General features: G+C 34.8%; 1 protein-coding gene across 2 annotated transcripts in view; it reads right to left on the bottom strand.

The window, feature by feature from the left end:
* Positions 1-464: 464 nt before the first annotated feature.
* The window catches only part of ADGB (androglobin), a 73,392-nt gene continuing 55,463 nt past the window's right edge, over positions 465-18,393 (bottom strand). Inside the window, exons 27-35 of one of the 2 annotated variants that reach the window (XM_010707152.3) lie at positions 17,705-17,889; positions 15,320-15,516; positions 14,006-14,117; positions 9,436-9,623; positions 7,609-7,764; positions 5,361-5,469; positions 3,990-4,098; positions 2,469-2,652; positions 465-904 (exon numbers count right to left, since the gene is read on the bottom strand). In XM_010707152.3, coding sequence (XP_010705454.2) covers positions 710-904; positions 2,469-2,652; positions 3,990-4,098; positions 5,361-5,469; positions 7,609-7,764; positions 9,436-9,623; positions 14,006-14,117; positions 15,320-15,516; positions 17,705-17,889 — 1,435 coding nt within the window. In that variant the 3' untranslated portion in view covers positions 465-709. Of the gene's footprint in view, positions 905-2,468; positions 2,653-3,959; positions 4,099-5,360; positions 5,470-7,608; positions 7,765-9,435; positions 9,624-14,005; positions 14,118-15,319; positions 15,517-17,704; positions 17,890-18,393 lie in introns of those variants that run through there. The other variant, XM_085216995.1, reaches the window with a different exon arrangement.

Below are 18,393 nucleotides of genomic sequence, written 5' to 3'. Positions count from 1 at the left end.
AGCCTGTGATTGCCACTTCATTCAAATATAGGTTCTGCTTTTAAGAAACACTTAAGTTTCAGCTGAGCAATCACTTCTTGCGAAGACACTGTAGGGAAAAATAAAGCTTAGGAAAGAGAGTAACAGGATTTTAGGAAGCATTTGAGAAGCCTTGAATGATTGTGTCATGAGTTTGCACTACAGAGAGTTACCGTGAGATTCAAAATCACTTATCAGAATGACGCCAGATGTGAAAGAGAACAAATACTGTGGTACAGGGGTAGTTTGTGTCTATTAAACAGGCTTTGGGAAGCCTTCCAATGACTGCATATGAGATATGTGGTATGCTACTAGTTAACTAATGACTTAAAAAACGGATATGTTACATTCACTGCAACAACTCCGGCTTGTTTTTGACTGGATTGGCTGGAAAAAAAGCAGGATAAGAGCATGATTTTGGGAGAAAATGGAATGCAGTACAGATATTTGTTGCAAAATTTTATTTCCAGTAAAATGTACAAAAGTTAATAGCAATGAGTACCACTTATGAAAAACAAAATATTGAATACTGTGTTAGAAGAATACTAGATCATTTTTTTTTGGTAGAGCCAAGCAGAGACATATAATGTGATACACTTGTCACAAACACTGGAAAATAGCAATTAGTCTTTTTAATCTTGGCATATGAATTTTATTTCCCAAACAGTTAAGTTAAATTCTGTAGCACTTCCTACTGCTTTCTTTTCCCTAAACCTTTTCCTTGCTTTTTTTGGCGTGCATCTTGGCTTTTCTTCTCTTGCTCTGTTTGCAGCATTGCTTCACGAGCTGCCAGCTCTTCACGTTTTCTGAGTTCAGCCTTTAACAGCTTGCTTCTGTATGCTTCCCGAATGCTGTGAACTCTGCCTCGCTTTTCATCTAAGGATGCCTAGGTAGGCAGAAACAAAAAGCAACATCCTCATTCTAACGCATGAAGCTCTGTTTCATCACAAGCAACTGCATCACTGAGGTTGTATTTCACCGTCTGACAATATAAGTACAGGTAAGGCATATCTCCTGTCCCTTGGATCTGGTCATGCAGTTTTATTGATCTCTCATGGAGACATAGCTATGTGTCAGTCTTTTTGAATTGCTGGCTGAATAAAATAATTATGGGCAAGGGGGATAGGGCAACAGACTAGTTACCCATTTGGATCAAGTATAGAATCAGTCACTGACTCGTTTTGTTGTCTTAAGCAATTTCCTTGAAAAATAATTTTCAGAAATACTCAAATGGTTTAGGAGATCGCATCTCATTTTCAAGAGACTCAAGGAGCCTAAATCACACTGACCTTCAATGAGACTTAGGCCAAGTGAGACTTGGACACACAGTTTCTTTTTAATGTTTCCATCCTGGGAAATGGGGATACCTGAAGACATTTAACATAACTTTCTGCAGTCTACAGGTGAAAAAACTGTAAAAGTACTAATCAGCACAGTATGCATATTCACAAGTAACTCTCATTTTAAATTACTACTGTGAAAGATTGTAAATGTGTTTTCTAGAAAGAGCTGAGGAATTACTTTAGAAATATTTGCCAATAACATATGTTAGGTATCCAAAATTACAGCAACATCTGAAAACTTGGACACGTTATATCAAGGATTAGGGATCAGTCAATCACTGGTAAGGGACTATGGCTCCTTTCAGGCTTGTAGTTAAGTATTACAAATGAAATGGGGTGTTTGTTCAGATGTTTTCAAGTTATTTCTATTAAGAAGTTGGTTAAATCCAAAATTATTTTTACTGTTTACAATTTTATGAGTTCTAAAGAGTTACTAGACAATTTTAGTAGTTATTGCATCACCTCTGTGTGACAAAACATTTTGCTCCTGTCAACAATCTAAGGTTAAGCCAATTTTGTTCGGATGTTTGTACCATGTACAATGCACTGATCAAGTTACTCTTAAAAATGGACTCTTCACTAATGATACCAGAGTATCATGTCTGTTGTTACCATGCATATTCCAGGAAGGCTCTATTCTCCAACTTTGCTATAGGGCATACAAGGAGAAACTCACTCTCTTACATAATTATCTTTTTTGTTTGTTTGTTTGTTTGTTTGTTTTTTACTTTTCCAAGCCTCACAATTTCATAACAAAAACCAACCAAACAACAACCATCACCACCAGCCAAAAGAGAGCACTGGTCATATACATAAAACAATTTATTCTCACTTTAAACAATACTATTACGGTGACAGTTTTAAAATTACACATTTGCAAGGAACTATAACAAGAACATACTACAAATATTTAGAACATTGTACAGTATATTAATATATATTTTTCTCTTAGAAGCTTTAGTTTTAACCATTGTTCAAGTAAGATTTAAAGCTTGTATATTGATTCTAATTATTGATACCAGATACAAATGTTTAAGAATTGTTGATCAAGATATTCATGATAGTGGTGGATATTACAGGAACTGGAATGTAATCTGGAAAACCCACCTGTAGATTCTCATACATTTCAAGTAAATTTTGCTTCAACAAAGCTCTAGCATGTTGATCCATTTCTCTTTGTTCCAAAGCCAGTTCTCGAAGTTGCCTAAAATGGTTAATTTTTTCCACTTTGCATTTCTCTTGCTGTTGAATTATAGATTCATTTCTTAGCATGGATTCAGACGTTGTTTTTCTGAAGGAAATAGAAAGATATTTGTCTCATTTCAAGTACAGTTTCATATGGTTTATATTTTGCTTAGTACCTATATGCATATATTTGGCTTATATCAAGCAAAGTAGCCATTGTACAGTTCAATATGATTAAGGGATCACTTTTCCTCATCTTGTACATAACACTGATGAGGAAGTACATTGCTGAGGCCAGGTCTTCTTATACTTGAATGTCTACTTTAAAATACTGGTAAAATCATGCTTATCTTTGAGCGTATGAAAAACTCATACATGTGACACTTATTTTTAATTTGCAAGAAATATCTTAGTTCAGGAAGTTTTAGATATTATAATATAGCGCTGAGACAAATGTATTTTTTTTCCACAGGCATAATGGCAGTTAAGGACGGATATATATGGATAATATATTGTAGTAATTTGACTCTAATGACTTGTATTACAGTGGAGAAGCTGAAGACAAATTAAATGCTTCCAAAACTCGAGCCTGTAGAAGATATTTTGCCATATTTTCTGATCTTTTAGTGTTATTAATTTCAATATAACTCCACTGTCCCTTTAAATTAAAAATTGAACTTGAGGAATTTTTCAGCACATTCTAAGTCTTTTAAGAATGAGTGAGTTGCATAACTGCCACACTGAATACAGATGGACTTAAGCATGAACTGGGTTCTGTCTGCAGCACAGCAAACATATGCTTATGAGGTAGATAGGTTCATCCTGACACATGTAATAAGGAAAGTATTTATTTTGAATAAGGAATATATTTTTTCAGTTATTAACTAAATTTCATTTGTTAAATATCTTATTAGAATATACCGTCATATAATGACAAACTTCATATGCACTTCTTTCAAGATAACCACTGAAATAAACATATTTGGCTGCATATGCATTTCCTTAAGGATTATGTGTCACATTTTCAATACAGCAAAACAACTCCTTTAATGTGTGTAACCTTAAAGAAGGGGCATAAATTATAACAGGATGTAGGAAAGCAGAGATTTTAAAAAACCTATGTCAGGTAAATCAAAGCGGAAAATGATCAGGATGCCATCTACGCTCACTACTATATGATTCTTTGTATACAGCATAAAGGACAAACAAAACACAGACCGGATTTTCACAAAAGACATTAACAAGAATGTGACAGCACTGCTGCTTATGTCAATGACATGTGAAGGACAAAGTCTAAATTCACATCTATTACATTGTATTCAAATATGAAGATACAATTGTTTATAAATATATCCCATTTACTAATTTCTCTATATTGAAACCCTTAGTCAGTCTTTCAATTTGGTATCTCACAGGCATTAATTTTTCCTTGATACAGGGTACCTCATGTAAGGACTAAGATCTATAGGCTCCCACTTTTTTTGCTCCATTGGTAAACTTGAGTCAGTTGCTGTTTGTGACGCTGTCTTTTCCACAGTAAGAGAAAAAGAACCTACAACAAAACAGATTCAATTGGTTACTCAGTTATGCCAGGATGATCCATCTAAATTGTAACGCAGTCATTTTTCTCTTTTCGCTCAGCAAAATATCTTACTAAATGAGAACATGGATTGGACATGTTTTTTACTTCTAACACTTATAACAGAATCAAAGATGCTGAAAAAAAAACCAATTACATATGCTAGAGTGAAGCTTGTAGTTTAGATAAAGTTGTACTTTAGATAAATCAACACAACACATGAGAGGGTAAGACAGAATTATCAATTTTAAATGCCTAAAGAATAAATTTTAATCAGCATGGAATCACATTATTTTATAAACAACACAATAACAAAAAATCTATAAAAATTGGATCACTCCTGTCTACAATTCAAAAAAGCTATATTCTCTTTTGGGCATATGTTTTGTTTGGGAAATGCCAATCTCCAAAAAAATTTAAAATCGTCAGTCTTCTGTCTTAGGATGATTTAACCACATGGATGGTAACTGATTTATGTTTTAATGTAGACTTCTCAAAACACAGTGACACATTTGATACTAAGCATGCCACTGAGCTGTGCTGTGATTGTTCCAGCACTTTTGTCTTCCAGTTCACTTGGCCATATCAGAAAAGCCTGTGAAATTTGGTGAGATTTAATGATGTCTGCAGTAGATTGTACCATGAAAACTCTCATTACTCTATTAATTGTAGTAATCAATTGAAACATTTACAAATCATTTAAAAAGATATTCTATACTAATGACCACTGCTTCCAAATTTGAAATTGAAGGAGTATTTCCCACTGAACTTCCAGAAATGTCAGCTTAATTTAGGGTTGGAATTCCAGTGTGAAAGGACTGTCTAAACTTGGCTTAAGGGTAACTTAGCAGCCTACGAGGGCTATGAGGCTGTATCTGTGTCAGACTGGAGCAATGCAGCAACTAAAACAGAGGGCATAAAGAAGGCAGAGACTAAGCATGCGATTGTGGATTTGGACTCCATTATTGAGGCTGCTCTCTCCATTTACTAACATTATTTAATGCAAACATCTTTGTTAAAGAACTAAATGGTTTATGCAGAATGCTTTAAATTATATTTAATTTCACATTAAAACACTGGTTGTGATATGTATACAGTGCATTTGAGACCTCATAGTAGGTAATCCTATCTCATGGACTTTTTTTTTAAATTATTTTTAAGTGATTAATATCCCTTTATATTTTAAAATTATAATGTTCAGAAGGAAGATGACATGCAGAAAGTTATGCCCTTACCTCTTTCTTCTGATTTGGATGATAAACTGGCAGTGTCCATCCCAGCTATGGGCTCCTCAGAATCTCTTGCAACATACTTATTAATAAATTGCATGCGTTCCTGAAAAGCCTACAGATCAAATTTTTATTTGAATACTTTAATCCCAAACCATTTTCTGAAGTAGGAATCTATAAGTGATCAATGGGACAGTAAATCTTTGAACCCTGCACATGTTGAGATATGATGCTACTTTATTATTGCTAGTGAGTACACTTCACTGGTTGGATCTATGATTCTATGATCTATGGAAACATCACTTTCAACAACATGAATAGCATTAGTGAGACAACAGATAGAAAAAAAAAAAAAGAAGATAAACACAAGAGGACTGTGCTTTGTGTCAGTCATATTCAAGTCATCATTGCAGTAGATTTTTTTTCTGAAATTATGACCTGTCAACATTAACCATCTAATTTTTCCAGTAACATTCTGGAATGATTATTTGTTTAGTTTTAATGTGCTGTGTAGAGAAGAAGTAAATCGTCACTGGTATTTAAAGTTTGTCTAATTTAAATTGTGTCCTGAGTATATGAATAAAAACCTGTAAATAAACCTTGGTGAAATGATAGCTGAGTAAAATGAAAAGCAGGCAACACTTGGAAGGGTTTGAGTCTTCTCAGTGCATACCAACTATAGATAGTAAGTATACCAAATGATAAAACGATGCTGTCAGTAACAAACCTAACACCAAAATGTACTATACAACTCTGCCTGGGGCAGGAATTAGAAAGGATGCTAGGGTTCCCATTAGAAGAGGCCTTGGAATACATACATTAAAGATCACTATGAACTACTGGAAAACTCTTTATCTCTCAGTAGTTTAAAATAATGTTTGGATTTTAAAAAATAAAACTCTGAAAGTAGGGTCTGTTCCCTCATAGCTGAATAGAGGTTCAGAACTCCTCTCACTGCATCTCCTTAGGGAGCTAGCACTTCCTCCTAGGAGCTCCTGTAACCTGATGACTTGGACTTCCTCCTGAGGAATGGAAGCTATGGATGCAAACCCTTTCAGGCTCAATTGCTTCTGATGCTTAAATACAGACATCACTACTCTGCTTGTCCTTTCAGATGGTGATTTGGGCTCACTGGGCTTTCTCCTAAGGGCTCAGATTGTCAGAATGGGCAGAGGAGCCAAACATCACCCTGGAACCAGGGAACCAATTCCCAGGGTAATCAGGTGTGTGATGCAGGAGACAAGTGATCAGGAGAAACAGAGAAGGGAAGCTACTTAGAACAGCAGACCCTCAAGGTAAACCTTTTTTCATTGTATTACATGAAGTTGCCAAAATTTGCTTAGCAACTACTTTGGAATAGTATTATAGACCTAAGAGGCTACTAAAATGGAAACCTTTAGCTGTAATTAAGTTGATTTTCAGAGTAAATAAAAGGCAGTGGTGATAGAACCACTATTCTGGAGAGACTGTGCACATCAAAGGGGAGACATTTCCAGCTCATCTTCAGGAAGCTGAAGATTTTCAGTCTCAGCACAGCCAACCAAATCTACAGAGTAATGCATCTCTTCTTAGATCAGAATGTATGCTGGAACATTTTATGAACTTTGGATATGCTGAAAAGAAATGAGAAAATTTGCAAGCACAACTAGGGAAGATCCATGACTGAGGTTTCACTTCTGAGAGCTAGATACCTTTCACATGTTGTGCCAAAGGAGCCAACTTGCATTTGACACATTTGAACTAGTATTGCTTCTCTAAAACAGTGAATTCATACAGAGCAGTGTATACTGGCTCACAGGTACCTGCAACTTGGAATGAATTTGGGAATTCTGCATGTAGGAGACAATTAGATTGATGATGTGACCAGGTGCCAGTTTATCTTTCTGTCACATTTAAAAAAGCGTATTTCTTATTATATTCTCATTATGTTCAGCTTGCCACAAGTGACAGCTTTGCAGTTGTGTAGAGGCAGTAGGTGTTGTAAAGAGAAACATTTTTTTCTGTTCAGTAAATAGAACCTTAAAGTCTTCAGTGATCTCAAGAAATCTAAAGTAGACAGTGTGGATTCCTGCCCACAAGTCATGCACATCAGCACTTTTGATTATTCAGGCTGTGTACAATTCCCTGTCATCCACAAAATGATGAAGAGAGGAGTCATATGAACTCATTTCTCTGTTGTGAAAACTGCTATGTGATCACAACAGCTCCTGCAACTTGTGAAGACATGTTATCACACAGATTGCACTCTGATTACCTTGACAGCTCTTCCTGGCTCTGCAGACTCCCATGCTTGCTTCATGGCTTTGATCTCATCTGCTCGCTGTGTGTCTCTCTTCACCTCCAGAATTTCCATCTCCCTCTGCTCACTAACAAGACGTAAAGTCCAGTATGGTTTGTTTATAGCATCTTGCTGAAAGTAGAAGTACCATGGACATGATTATTGGTATTTATTGGTATTTACCTATGACCACTATTTAAGATGAAGCTTTGTACTCTGGTAATTTTCGTAACTGTCAGACATTATACATCAATAGATTTGACATGCATTGCTAGACAAAAACTGACTGCCAAAGGAGAGGAAAGGAAAATTACTTTGTAATATTCCAAACTTCAAGGTCTTTTGTATACTTCTTTTCCCCCCCACCCATACCCTATACAGCATGCTCTACACTCCAAGCTCTTCTCAACAGTCTGAATAAGAGTATTTGCAGCAATTTTATTTATGCAGTTATCTCTCTGTGAAGCTTTTTTTTTTTTTTAACTTCCCTTTCCTTACTTACAATTGCTTTTCTTTTTTCTTACCAGAAGTGTTATTATTTTTAACCAGAATTTTTATGTAGAGATACATCTTGTTCTGTCTTCTCTAACATCAGGTTCTTTCCATTCACTTCCCAAATTCTATAAATTACTTTGATGTGTGGTTTCTCCAGAATCATAGGATGCAAGTAGTACTCAAAGGGTAGGAGACTGTCCTGCTGCCCAGCCATTGAATGAAATATTGTGCTTCTCATGCTTTTGTAAAGTATAGTATCTCTAGAAGCTTGAAGCCCAAGGTTTAGAAGAAGAGATGAATTGCTCAGCTTTGATTTGAGACTAAAAACAGGCATCTTCCTAATATGCAGGCAGTATCTTCTTGAAATTTGCTCCTGTTTTAGTGACAGACTGAAGAACTCGTGCAAGCTATCATCCCAGCACCTGTAGCATAGCCCATCACTGGAGCTGAAGGCAGAAATCTGACACAGCCTGAAGTTGCATGACACTTACATGACCAGCTTTCTCAAATGCAGCCACTCTGACTGCTCTGCAAGAAGGGTTAAGGCACTGTCCTGAAGTCTGTATAATTAGGTGTGGATGTGAATCACAGAGAAGCTTGCTATTCAACAACTTAGTCAACAAAACAATACAGTGGAGATTTCTTCATGAAAAAAAATCTATGGAAATGCCCTCCTCTTGAATTACTTCCCATGAAGCAGGAAAAATAAAAAACAACCATGAGGACCTGTAAATTTCTTTGCCTTCCATTAATCTCTTTGCAATTCATAAAGTCAATTACTCCTTTAAAAGCTGGTCAACCGCAGCACAATCAGATCATCCTACCACAAAATGATGAATTTGCAAGTAGGCAAGTAAATATCAATTTTTATGCCATTATATATCCACAAAATAATGACAATTGGAAAGACCTATTTTATTTCTCTGATGATTCTGTGAAAACCAGTACAATTGACTCCAATTGGACATAAATATGGCAAATTAATGGAATTTAACAAACCTTCATTAGAGACAGAAAATAAACATCCAAAAGAAATACTCAGTGTTCATGTGTGTGTTCTGCAAAGAAATTGCAAAACACACACATGCAGAGAAATGAGCACATCTCTAATGCAGGATACAGGTCTTTTGCATGTGTCATTCAGTCATTCTCAGGTGCAGAACATGAAGGTGATGAAGCAGGGCATAGAGAAACACAGGGAATACACTAAAAGTGCTAGTAATTCTAATCTGCAGATCTGCAGAAGCTTTTACACTTAGTACAATAATTTCACATTCAACAAATCCAAGTTTTTAGATTTGTTCTCACCTGAAATTCAGGTTGAAATACAAGAGACATAAGTGATCCTTTTTCTTTATTGGACTTCTCCCTTTCTGTCTTCTCAGTTGCTTTATCTTTCGATTTTTTGGTTGATTTTGGAATACTTGCAGACCTTTGTCCTTCAAAATGATTGAGCTTTAGGAGAAAATTGTGCTCCTCATGCTTTTCCCCAAGTGCTGTTCACACATAGATATGATGCATGATGAATTAGAAGACAGCATTGTCATCCATAAGTGTATTAACCCATGTAATATCCAGGATGGAACATAACAGCACAAAACAGCCACAGGAAAGACAAAGAAAAGTCTTATGTAATTAGTTGACACTGTTAAGTACAACCAATATTAATTGCTGGAGCAAGAAAGAATCTGGAGGCAATAAAGCTTTTGAAAGCAGGCTTATAGAAGTAGACTTATTACAACAGCTTTACTTGTCCTTAACAGCATTTTACCCAGGACTTAATTATTGGTTTATCGTGGTTCATGCATATCAATAACTGCCCTACTGTTCTGTGCATAAATTAGCTCAAAGAGGAGAATGATATTCTGTAGCTAGCAATCTGATTCTTAGTTCTCTTACACAGTCTCTGTCATAAAGGTGAGAAGCTCAAAGTAAGCAAAGTCAATGTTCTCATTGCCTCATGTCCCTGTAAGCCTAAAAGACTGAAGAGCAGAACACACACATGAAAAAAAATCCAAAAATGTAAGGAAATTAAGGCAAAAAAAACCTCAGTGCATACCTGGGAAAATCAAAATGATCATTCTCGGATCAATCAGAGAAATTTTTAGATTAATTACTTCATCAGCACATGCATATGCTGTGTATATGATATGTATGATCTTTGTCGAATTGAATAGCTGAGAACTAACATATCATTTTCATTCTTCACTGTCTTAGATGGTAAGAACTGTTAACAAGTTTTTTTTCATACTGTGTTCTTGTTATAAAAATAAAAAAGAATAAGTAAAGCCTGCAATAGCAAAAAGCTTTAATAGCATGGGAACACAGCAAGTGAAACAAGCTGGACTGGATTCACAAGAGTACAGATCAAAGATCAGAGTCTGAAATCTCTATTTCACTTCATCTTTACGCTGCTTGGAACATTAAAACAAATGCTGAAAAGTGGGATTTGATCAATGCAATCAAACAGGCAATTTCTCTTGGAAAAAAAGAGGAAATGAGTCTGACAATAATAATGAAGTATCTTTCACTTAATGCTGTGTTTCTAACCTCTTTCCACTGAGGAAAGATCACTGTGCTGGTTGATTTGATCAAAAGTCTGCTGAAGAGATTCCACTGGCTTTAATGAGATTTGGATCAGATATTCAATGTCAGGGTTATATGGAAATATAAAATGGTAAGTTTGAAAGATATACAAGCATACTAATAATACACTTATACTACCTACATGCACAAATACATACGATTTATATGTATATCATATCATTCAATATACATGTGTTTATGTATACATTACATTCTTACCTCCTTATGCTACTTATGTAAGGTACAATGGTATACCAAAGAGCTATGTTTAAATTCATTCAGTGCAACCAAAACATACAATAAAGAATGAAAGCAAAAATTAAAGCAGTCTCTACAAGTACTGAAAATAATAGAACATCTCCAGAAGAAATGCAAATATAAAATAAATACTGATGGCATTATCTGAAATTATAATACCATTATATAAAAAGCTTTCCATTTAATTTCACATTGTCATAACATATTAAGAGACAAAGATTATTAGTGTAAAGAGATACTACAAACTTTGGCTTCTATAAAGATTTTTTAACTCTGAATTTTAAAATTTTGCTGTTCTAGACTTCCATACATTGAGAAGTTATTAAATAAATAACATGGGATGATGATGAATCAGCAGGGATAAAATGAGCTATCTTGCCCATTTCTTGGTTAATGCCTTTTTAATGTTTTGTTTACGCAAAGTGTTATTAATAAAACATTTTATGAGATATCATATACAAAAATTGTGATTAAATATTAGTCATGAAATAACACTGCAAACAGTTCTTCTTACAAATACTGTCAAACAGCAATATTAAGGGATTATGAAGAAAGAAAAGGATAAACATCAATAAAGAAAAAATACAAAACTATTATTGGATAACTTAATTTCTACCATTTTTTTTTTAATAATTACTTGTAATACCAGTGAGTAATATGAGTCTTCTAAATGGAGACTACCTTAAAAGACTGGTAAAGGATAACAGAAAGCAGAAATATGTTTTTGACACAATAAATCAGCTTTAACACAAAGCTAACTCCAGATGGCACTATTGCCTTACATGAAATATTAGTGCCTGAAATTTGAGATTTGCTCCAGGAATTTTCCACTTGTCTCACTGCAGTTTTCTTAAAAATCACACTGAGTGGACGTTGTTTTGGATAAGCATCAACACTGCTATAGTACAAATTGTGGTTGACAAGTGATGCTGACAGCCGTCAATGGTAAATCTCAGTATTCTGATCACTATAATTTGAAAACTGGTTCACAGTCAGCAGAATATTCAGAGATTAAATGTTGTTTACTCCAAAATACCAACCTGTATAGTAAGTGCTCCAGATAATATTGCTGCTGATAGGGAGTACATAAAGTAAGTACTAATCAGTAAGTACAGAAAGTGTTGAGATATGTTCTTTATAAACTCTCTTAGCGGCCTGAACACTCTAGTTTTTATTCCATGTGAATACAGTCAGATTGTATTCTTGTTTAAACATAAATATTCAGTTAACCTGAACTGTGAAATGAGTTTTGTTTACTTTGAAAAGCAGCAATTATAGCAGGACATAGAAATCACAACTTCAAAAACATCCTACTAGGAAATTTCTCTTTATCACTGACTGTGACTTGAATCTAGTTGACTGTAAATGGGCCAAAGTACCAGTTAAAATGGAAAAGGGACGCTATGAATAGCAGTACTGCTACCGGGAAGCAAACATTAGAGTACTCATGCTACTGACGTGCTCCAGCATCAACAGCTGAGAACTAGCAAATTAATTCAGTAATCAAATGACCTCTTTTGACCTGCAGCTTTACAGACCATTGTGGTGGTTGTATGAAAGGGTACACACCAAAAGCATGGCTAGTATGCTATGTGCAAGCTGCAGCCAAGTCAGAAGAACAACAGTGTAATAGGGTGTGATTATGTGAACAATGCAACAACCTAAAAGAGGGTGAAACAACAACTGAAAAAGCTGCCTGTACATATGTCTGTGAGGCACAGCTCCTTGAATATTATTATACCCGTAATAGAATGCAATCTATTACACTTGCAACTCATGCAGATGCCTCTTTCCATACCAAAAAGTCAGATATCAATCCACATTTTTGGGGCTATATCTCTCTGCATGTTATGAAACTGATGTTCTGTTAGCTGTAGTGACAAATAGTAAGTCTAGTACTATCTAAATTGAAATTGAATGCATGAGTTTGCAAGACAATGTATTATAGTGGAATATGTATTCTAAATGCCTTGAGAAATTTGCTGTGACTTAGAAGCAAGTACAATAGATCTTCATTTCAAAACATTTCTCAACTAAACAAGAGTAATATGAAAATAACAGATCTTCATTTAGTCCATTTAGTAGAATTTCACACGCAAACTGGTGCAGTTAGCACATGGATGGCAGGATGAGCCCATTGGTGCTGTCTATGTTCACATCAGTGCTTGGAGTGCCTGTCTGTGATTGCTGTGGCCAGCATGTATGTATGTCTGTACATAGCATGTATGTATGTTCCACCTGCGCATGCCTGCTGGGAGTGCACCATCTGCCTCACTACTGGTTGGACCTGGGGACGTGGAGCTCCTGCAGCCTCACCTCACTCCATAGATCTAGCCTGATGTAATTTCTTCTACAGTGTTGAAAGTCTAAAATGTGTGATGACATTGGTAGAAGGAGAAGCAAATACACAATATTTACTTAAGATTCCTCTGTCCACTTCCTAATTTGTATGGAGCACTTTCTTGCCTCCAGCCTAAATTCATCTCCCAGTACTACAGAAGTAACACAGATGTGGAAAGAGGCCTTTTTTTAATCCTTTTTTAATGTTCATGTGTTTTCTTAAATTATCATCGGGCATGGTTCAGTAAAAAATCTTCTACTCAGTTATAGTTTGTCAGAACATTGTGCCTTTATATTTACATTTCATTGGTCTCTTAGACTGTAGAAGCAGAAGTACTTTGGCAACTGTTCTAAGAAGTTTAGGTACGTTTTGCAGTGTATCCTTTTATTTCTGTATCTCTTGTGAATTGAAGGTATGGAAGTACATAACCAAGCCCTAGTTCTATGAGCCACAGAGCAAAAAGCATTATTGCTTAATTATTTTACTCAGGTAGCAAATAAAAGAAATGCTGTATGGTCTTGGTTTTCAAATATTTATATTTGAAAACATTTACATTTATATTTATTTGTTAGAAATATGTTATATTTCTAAAAAATACTTTTTTTAAAAAACCTAAAAATTGTTTTTTAGCAATATAACAAATTTAAAAACAAGTAACGTAAAGCATCCAAGTACATACTGAAGGTGACATACCTTTGTGTTCAGTTTTCTCAGTTTCTTTCAGTGACTGGACAAACAGAATCTGGCTCTCAGTGAGTGGCCAACTATTATATAACACCAGTGCCTGTATGATATACCTGTGAGGCTGTGAAAGAAAATGTGATATGTGAACATGCTGAGGACATAACCATTACAGTAAGTATTTAAAAGTCCTGTAGGTTAGTAAAGTGGCAACTGTTGAACTCAGCAAATGAAACACATGATTAGTTTACAAGCTTGTACATAACAGTATTCACAAGAAGCTTAAAAAATTAGTGTTAATTCCACAGATTTTATTTTAATTCCTGTGAAATTAAACAATTACTCATGTGTTTATCAACTGAAATTAAACTGGGCTGTATAATAAGGAGCTACATTCTTTAAAGACTTCCATGTAACTTTCCTATGTATGCCATGTGCTAAGACAAAGAATTCTGTCTTTCATTTTAAGTCCTACTACAGAGCTTTGAACACTAATATCAGCACTCAGTGTCTTGAGTTGAAGTAGAGGTGACAGGGTCAATGGATTATTTTAACATTTTCTACACTGAAAAGGAAATTATACCAATACTTCTTTTAAAAATTGATTTCAAATTTTAAAACCAGATTTAAGTCAAAGGAACAACTTCAGAAATTGTCTTTTTTTTCTTTTTTTCTTTATTTTTAATATAATGTTGCAGTTGAACCTAATAATCAGGAAGAAAAAAAACACACAAAAACACCTGGAGACAGAGAAACAAACAATGCTTGAGAAACAAAACACTATTTTCTAAGATAAACAAATAATACCTTATGAAGTCAAGAGAAATGCGTGATTCTGACAAACACCTCTAAGGAAATCTAAGGGCTGGAGTAGCCAAATGCATGTGTTAACAAAGCATTCAGCTGGCTGGCAACAGTTACATTTCTAGTAAAACTACTAAAATTGCCTTTCTCTTACACTACGTTTCAAAGAGAACTCAGACTAAAGCATCAGAAATTTAAGTTGTCAATGGTAGTTTTTGGCCCTTAGCTGCAAGTCACAGTATACTTGCACTGAACTTTGCAAGTGAAGACTGTCTAAAGACTGAATATGTCTACCTTGATTTGAAAATAAAAATGAGCTCTTGTTAGTTGATTATTCATGTAGATATGTTATCATTTCTCCATAGCCTCATTCGCCAACAATCTTAATTTTGGATACTCTGTTCTTTCCTCCAGTTATCAGATCTTCATCTGAATTGAAAAAATTATCAATACCCCTTTATGTTTTCCTCATACACACACTCTCCAACTCTCCCCAGGTTCTGGTAATTTAAAATCTCTTACTTGTTGTGGATTTCCCTGATTATTTTCAAAGTTTTCCAAGGGGAAAGATTCTTCTTCTAACACAGATAGACGTTCTTGGGAAATTCCACTCTTGAGAGAACTTTTGGTATCCTTTGGAGCTGAAACATGACCTCTTCTTTTAAATCCACTTTCTGAATCCTTCTTTCCAACGCTTCGAATAATCTGGCTTTTACTTGCTGCAAGATTAATAGTATCAGTGTAAATTTCCAAACATTCTATGAATTATTATGAGGTAAACAGATTTCCCCAGAACATATACAAAAGAAGAATATTTTCTCATGCTGCATTATGATCATAATGTTTGAATTGAAATTATGGTTATTAGAACTATTATCCTATATTCATTCAGCACACAAATCATAGATCACTTCAAAGTAATTAATGAGAAACTTGAATAACTACCTAATTGCTGCTACCATTCATCATAATTCTGGTAACTGCTGTCCTTACAGAAGTCTCTTATGTCAACATGACAGAAAGTCATATCCAACTAAAGCCAATTTTAACAGGAGCTAAAGAACTATTTGTGATCTATCATGTATAACATTACACCCTGGTCTCTTACAGAAGATATTAATGTGGAAAAACTGTGAAACCAGGAATGTGTTAAAGAAAGGCTATAATGGAAACACTAATCCAGAAAACTTGAACTTGTGCTCATTCACATGAAAGGAAAATCTTTCAAAAGGGAAGTGAGCAGGAGTGGGTAATTATTTCTCAGGCTAAAGAATTCAAGACCATTGTGGATTTAGATGAAATTTGTACATAACTCTTGTGACAGATGGAAATAAAATAAAAGTCTAGGAAATCTGAAGGTAGCTGAAAATAAGTTACACTAGCTTAAGACTCAGATTGAAAATAGGCTCTGAAGCATATAAGGGTAAATCTCAATGTTACACATGCTCTTATGGTTTTTTGTTTTGTTTTGTTTTATCCTCTCATCACTTTGCTCCATGTTATCAAATGTGTAATTTTGGGGAAAGTATTCTTTTGTCTTCTTCATTTGCCTTATAATCAAATTTACGTGGCTATAACTTGTCACATCACTTCTTTTACAATGGTTTCTTCATCATGCAAACTGCTAATGTGCCTAACCGCATGCGTGATGATCTGTATGACCAGCTGTGTGTGTGTGTGTGTACATGTTTGTGTGTGTTGTCCCACTGAACCCCGCTGAGAAGAGTCTGGCTTTGTTCCCTTTATTTCTCTGCCCTCTACCTCAAGTATTTACATGCTGCCAGGTTTGGATTCACTATGATGGTTGGCTGGATTACACAGAGACAGCTTTAATTAATTCCAGATGCATTTATGTAAAGTACAATCAAGAGTTTCCTAGCACTTTGAGAAAATATGCAGATTTTAGCATATTTATGAAAGACGACTTTTGAACTCACTAATAGCAAGAGGAGAGCTGATAAGCCTGCAATGTAATGAATAGTAATACAATTTTTATATAGAAAATGCATCTTTAGTAAACAAACTTCTCAGATTCAGTTGTTCTGACAAAAATGAGTAGGGTACTGTTTATTAACTTTCAAATACATTTGTATTACAGGAAACTTTATTTAAAATCAAATATTCCCTTAAGGGGTAATTTTCTCATTATCTCAGTTGCTATCATAAAGACTTGACAAAAGAATAATCAGCATTTATTAACTTTGCAAGTCATGGGGAAATAGTTCTTCTCTCAGTGGTTTCCATTTCTGTGAGGATCATTGTGTAGTTGTAGGAGAGGCTAAGTAAAAAAAAAAAAAAAGTTTTTTTTTAAAGGATAAATGTCATTATTTATTCATGAATGTTCTGCTTATCCTCTCGCTTATATGATTGATGACAAGCCAATAATACATGCACTTCCATTACAGAGTGATGATCAAGATGGTGCATTTAAACCACAGAGTTCGGTATAATCTGTGAATTATCTTATCCCATGGTTTGGGCATCAGTTTCTTGACAACCAGAACCAAAACAATTAAACTTTTAGATCAAAAAGAGGCAAGATCTTGAAAATAGAGCGTATTTCTGTTCTCAAGGACAAGGCAAGCATGTGCATTAAACTTTCAGAACAGAGAAACTACTCGAATAATCCAAGCAACTCTTTAGACAGTTACAAAATGAGGCCAAAACACAGAGGAATAAAGAAGTAATTGACACCTTATTTCAATCAATCATTTCAGGATCTTTCCTCATTGCTGGGAACCAAGGATTTCAACTCATTGCTCAAGAATTTCACTTAATTACAAAGGCACTAAAGATTTCATGGAAAAAGTGAGGAAAAAAATCTATTTTCTGTGTTTACATAAAGTTATTGTAAGAATGTATGTCCTTCAGTGAACAAAATTGTCAAATACTGAATACAATACTTACGGCGGGAATTCGAAAGTGTTTCATTACTCAGGAAATTAAAAGCAGGAATGACTGCATGGCCCTTTCCAGTGGCATTTACAATTTCTTCCTCATTATCTAGGACTTGTAGCTTAATGAACACGTCTGATTTAGAGGTTTGTACCTGCACTGTAGCAATATGAGATACTGCGACTTTCACTGAATACCTAAAGAAGAAAAAAATCACGACAAATAACCAACAATACCAGATCTTTCTTTTCTAGGAAAGTATTTAAGCATTGTGCTGACATGGAGAAAAACACTTAAAACTGAGTTTTTAGCTCACTGTTTTCTTGCAGTCTGGTGAACTAAGCATCCTTTACTGCAGTTCAGTGCAGTGAATCTATGATTAAAGTAAACATGGGCAGCTACAAAAAAGTGGTATTGCCATTTTTTTTCCCACTGTTTCATCAGATCTCTATATTTATATTATTGCTTCTGCTGTAATAAAATTTGTTGGAAAAACTATGGTTAGCTACATGAGGGAACAGTTTCAATTAACAAGTAATCCAGTAAAAATTTTTTTAAAAAAATAATTAAGTAAAAAAAAAATTAGAAAAAGTAAACAAATAATCACATTCTGATTGAACATGCTCTTCTAAAACAATCACATGCTCAAATAAAATCAGGCAAAAAATATACCAAATTTCACGCCTCCTCACCACTTGTAA

Source organism: Meleagris gallopavo, chromosome 2 (genome assembly GCF_905368555.1).
Source record: "Meleagris gallopavo chromosome 2, MGAL_WU_HG_1.1, whole genome shotgun sequence".
Classification (NCBI taxonomy): domain Eukaryota; kingdom Metazoa; phylum Chordata; class Aves; order Galliformes; family Phasianidae; genus Meleagris; species Meleagris gallopavo.
The sequence above is the reverse complement of the archived record's forward strand: the minus strand, read 5'-3'. Positions and strand labels throughout refer to the sequence as shown.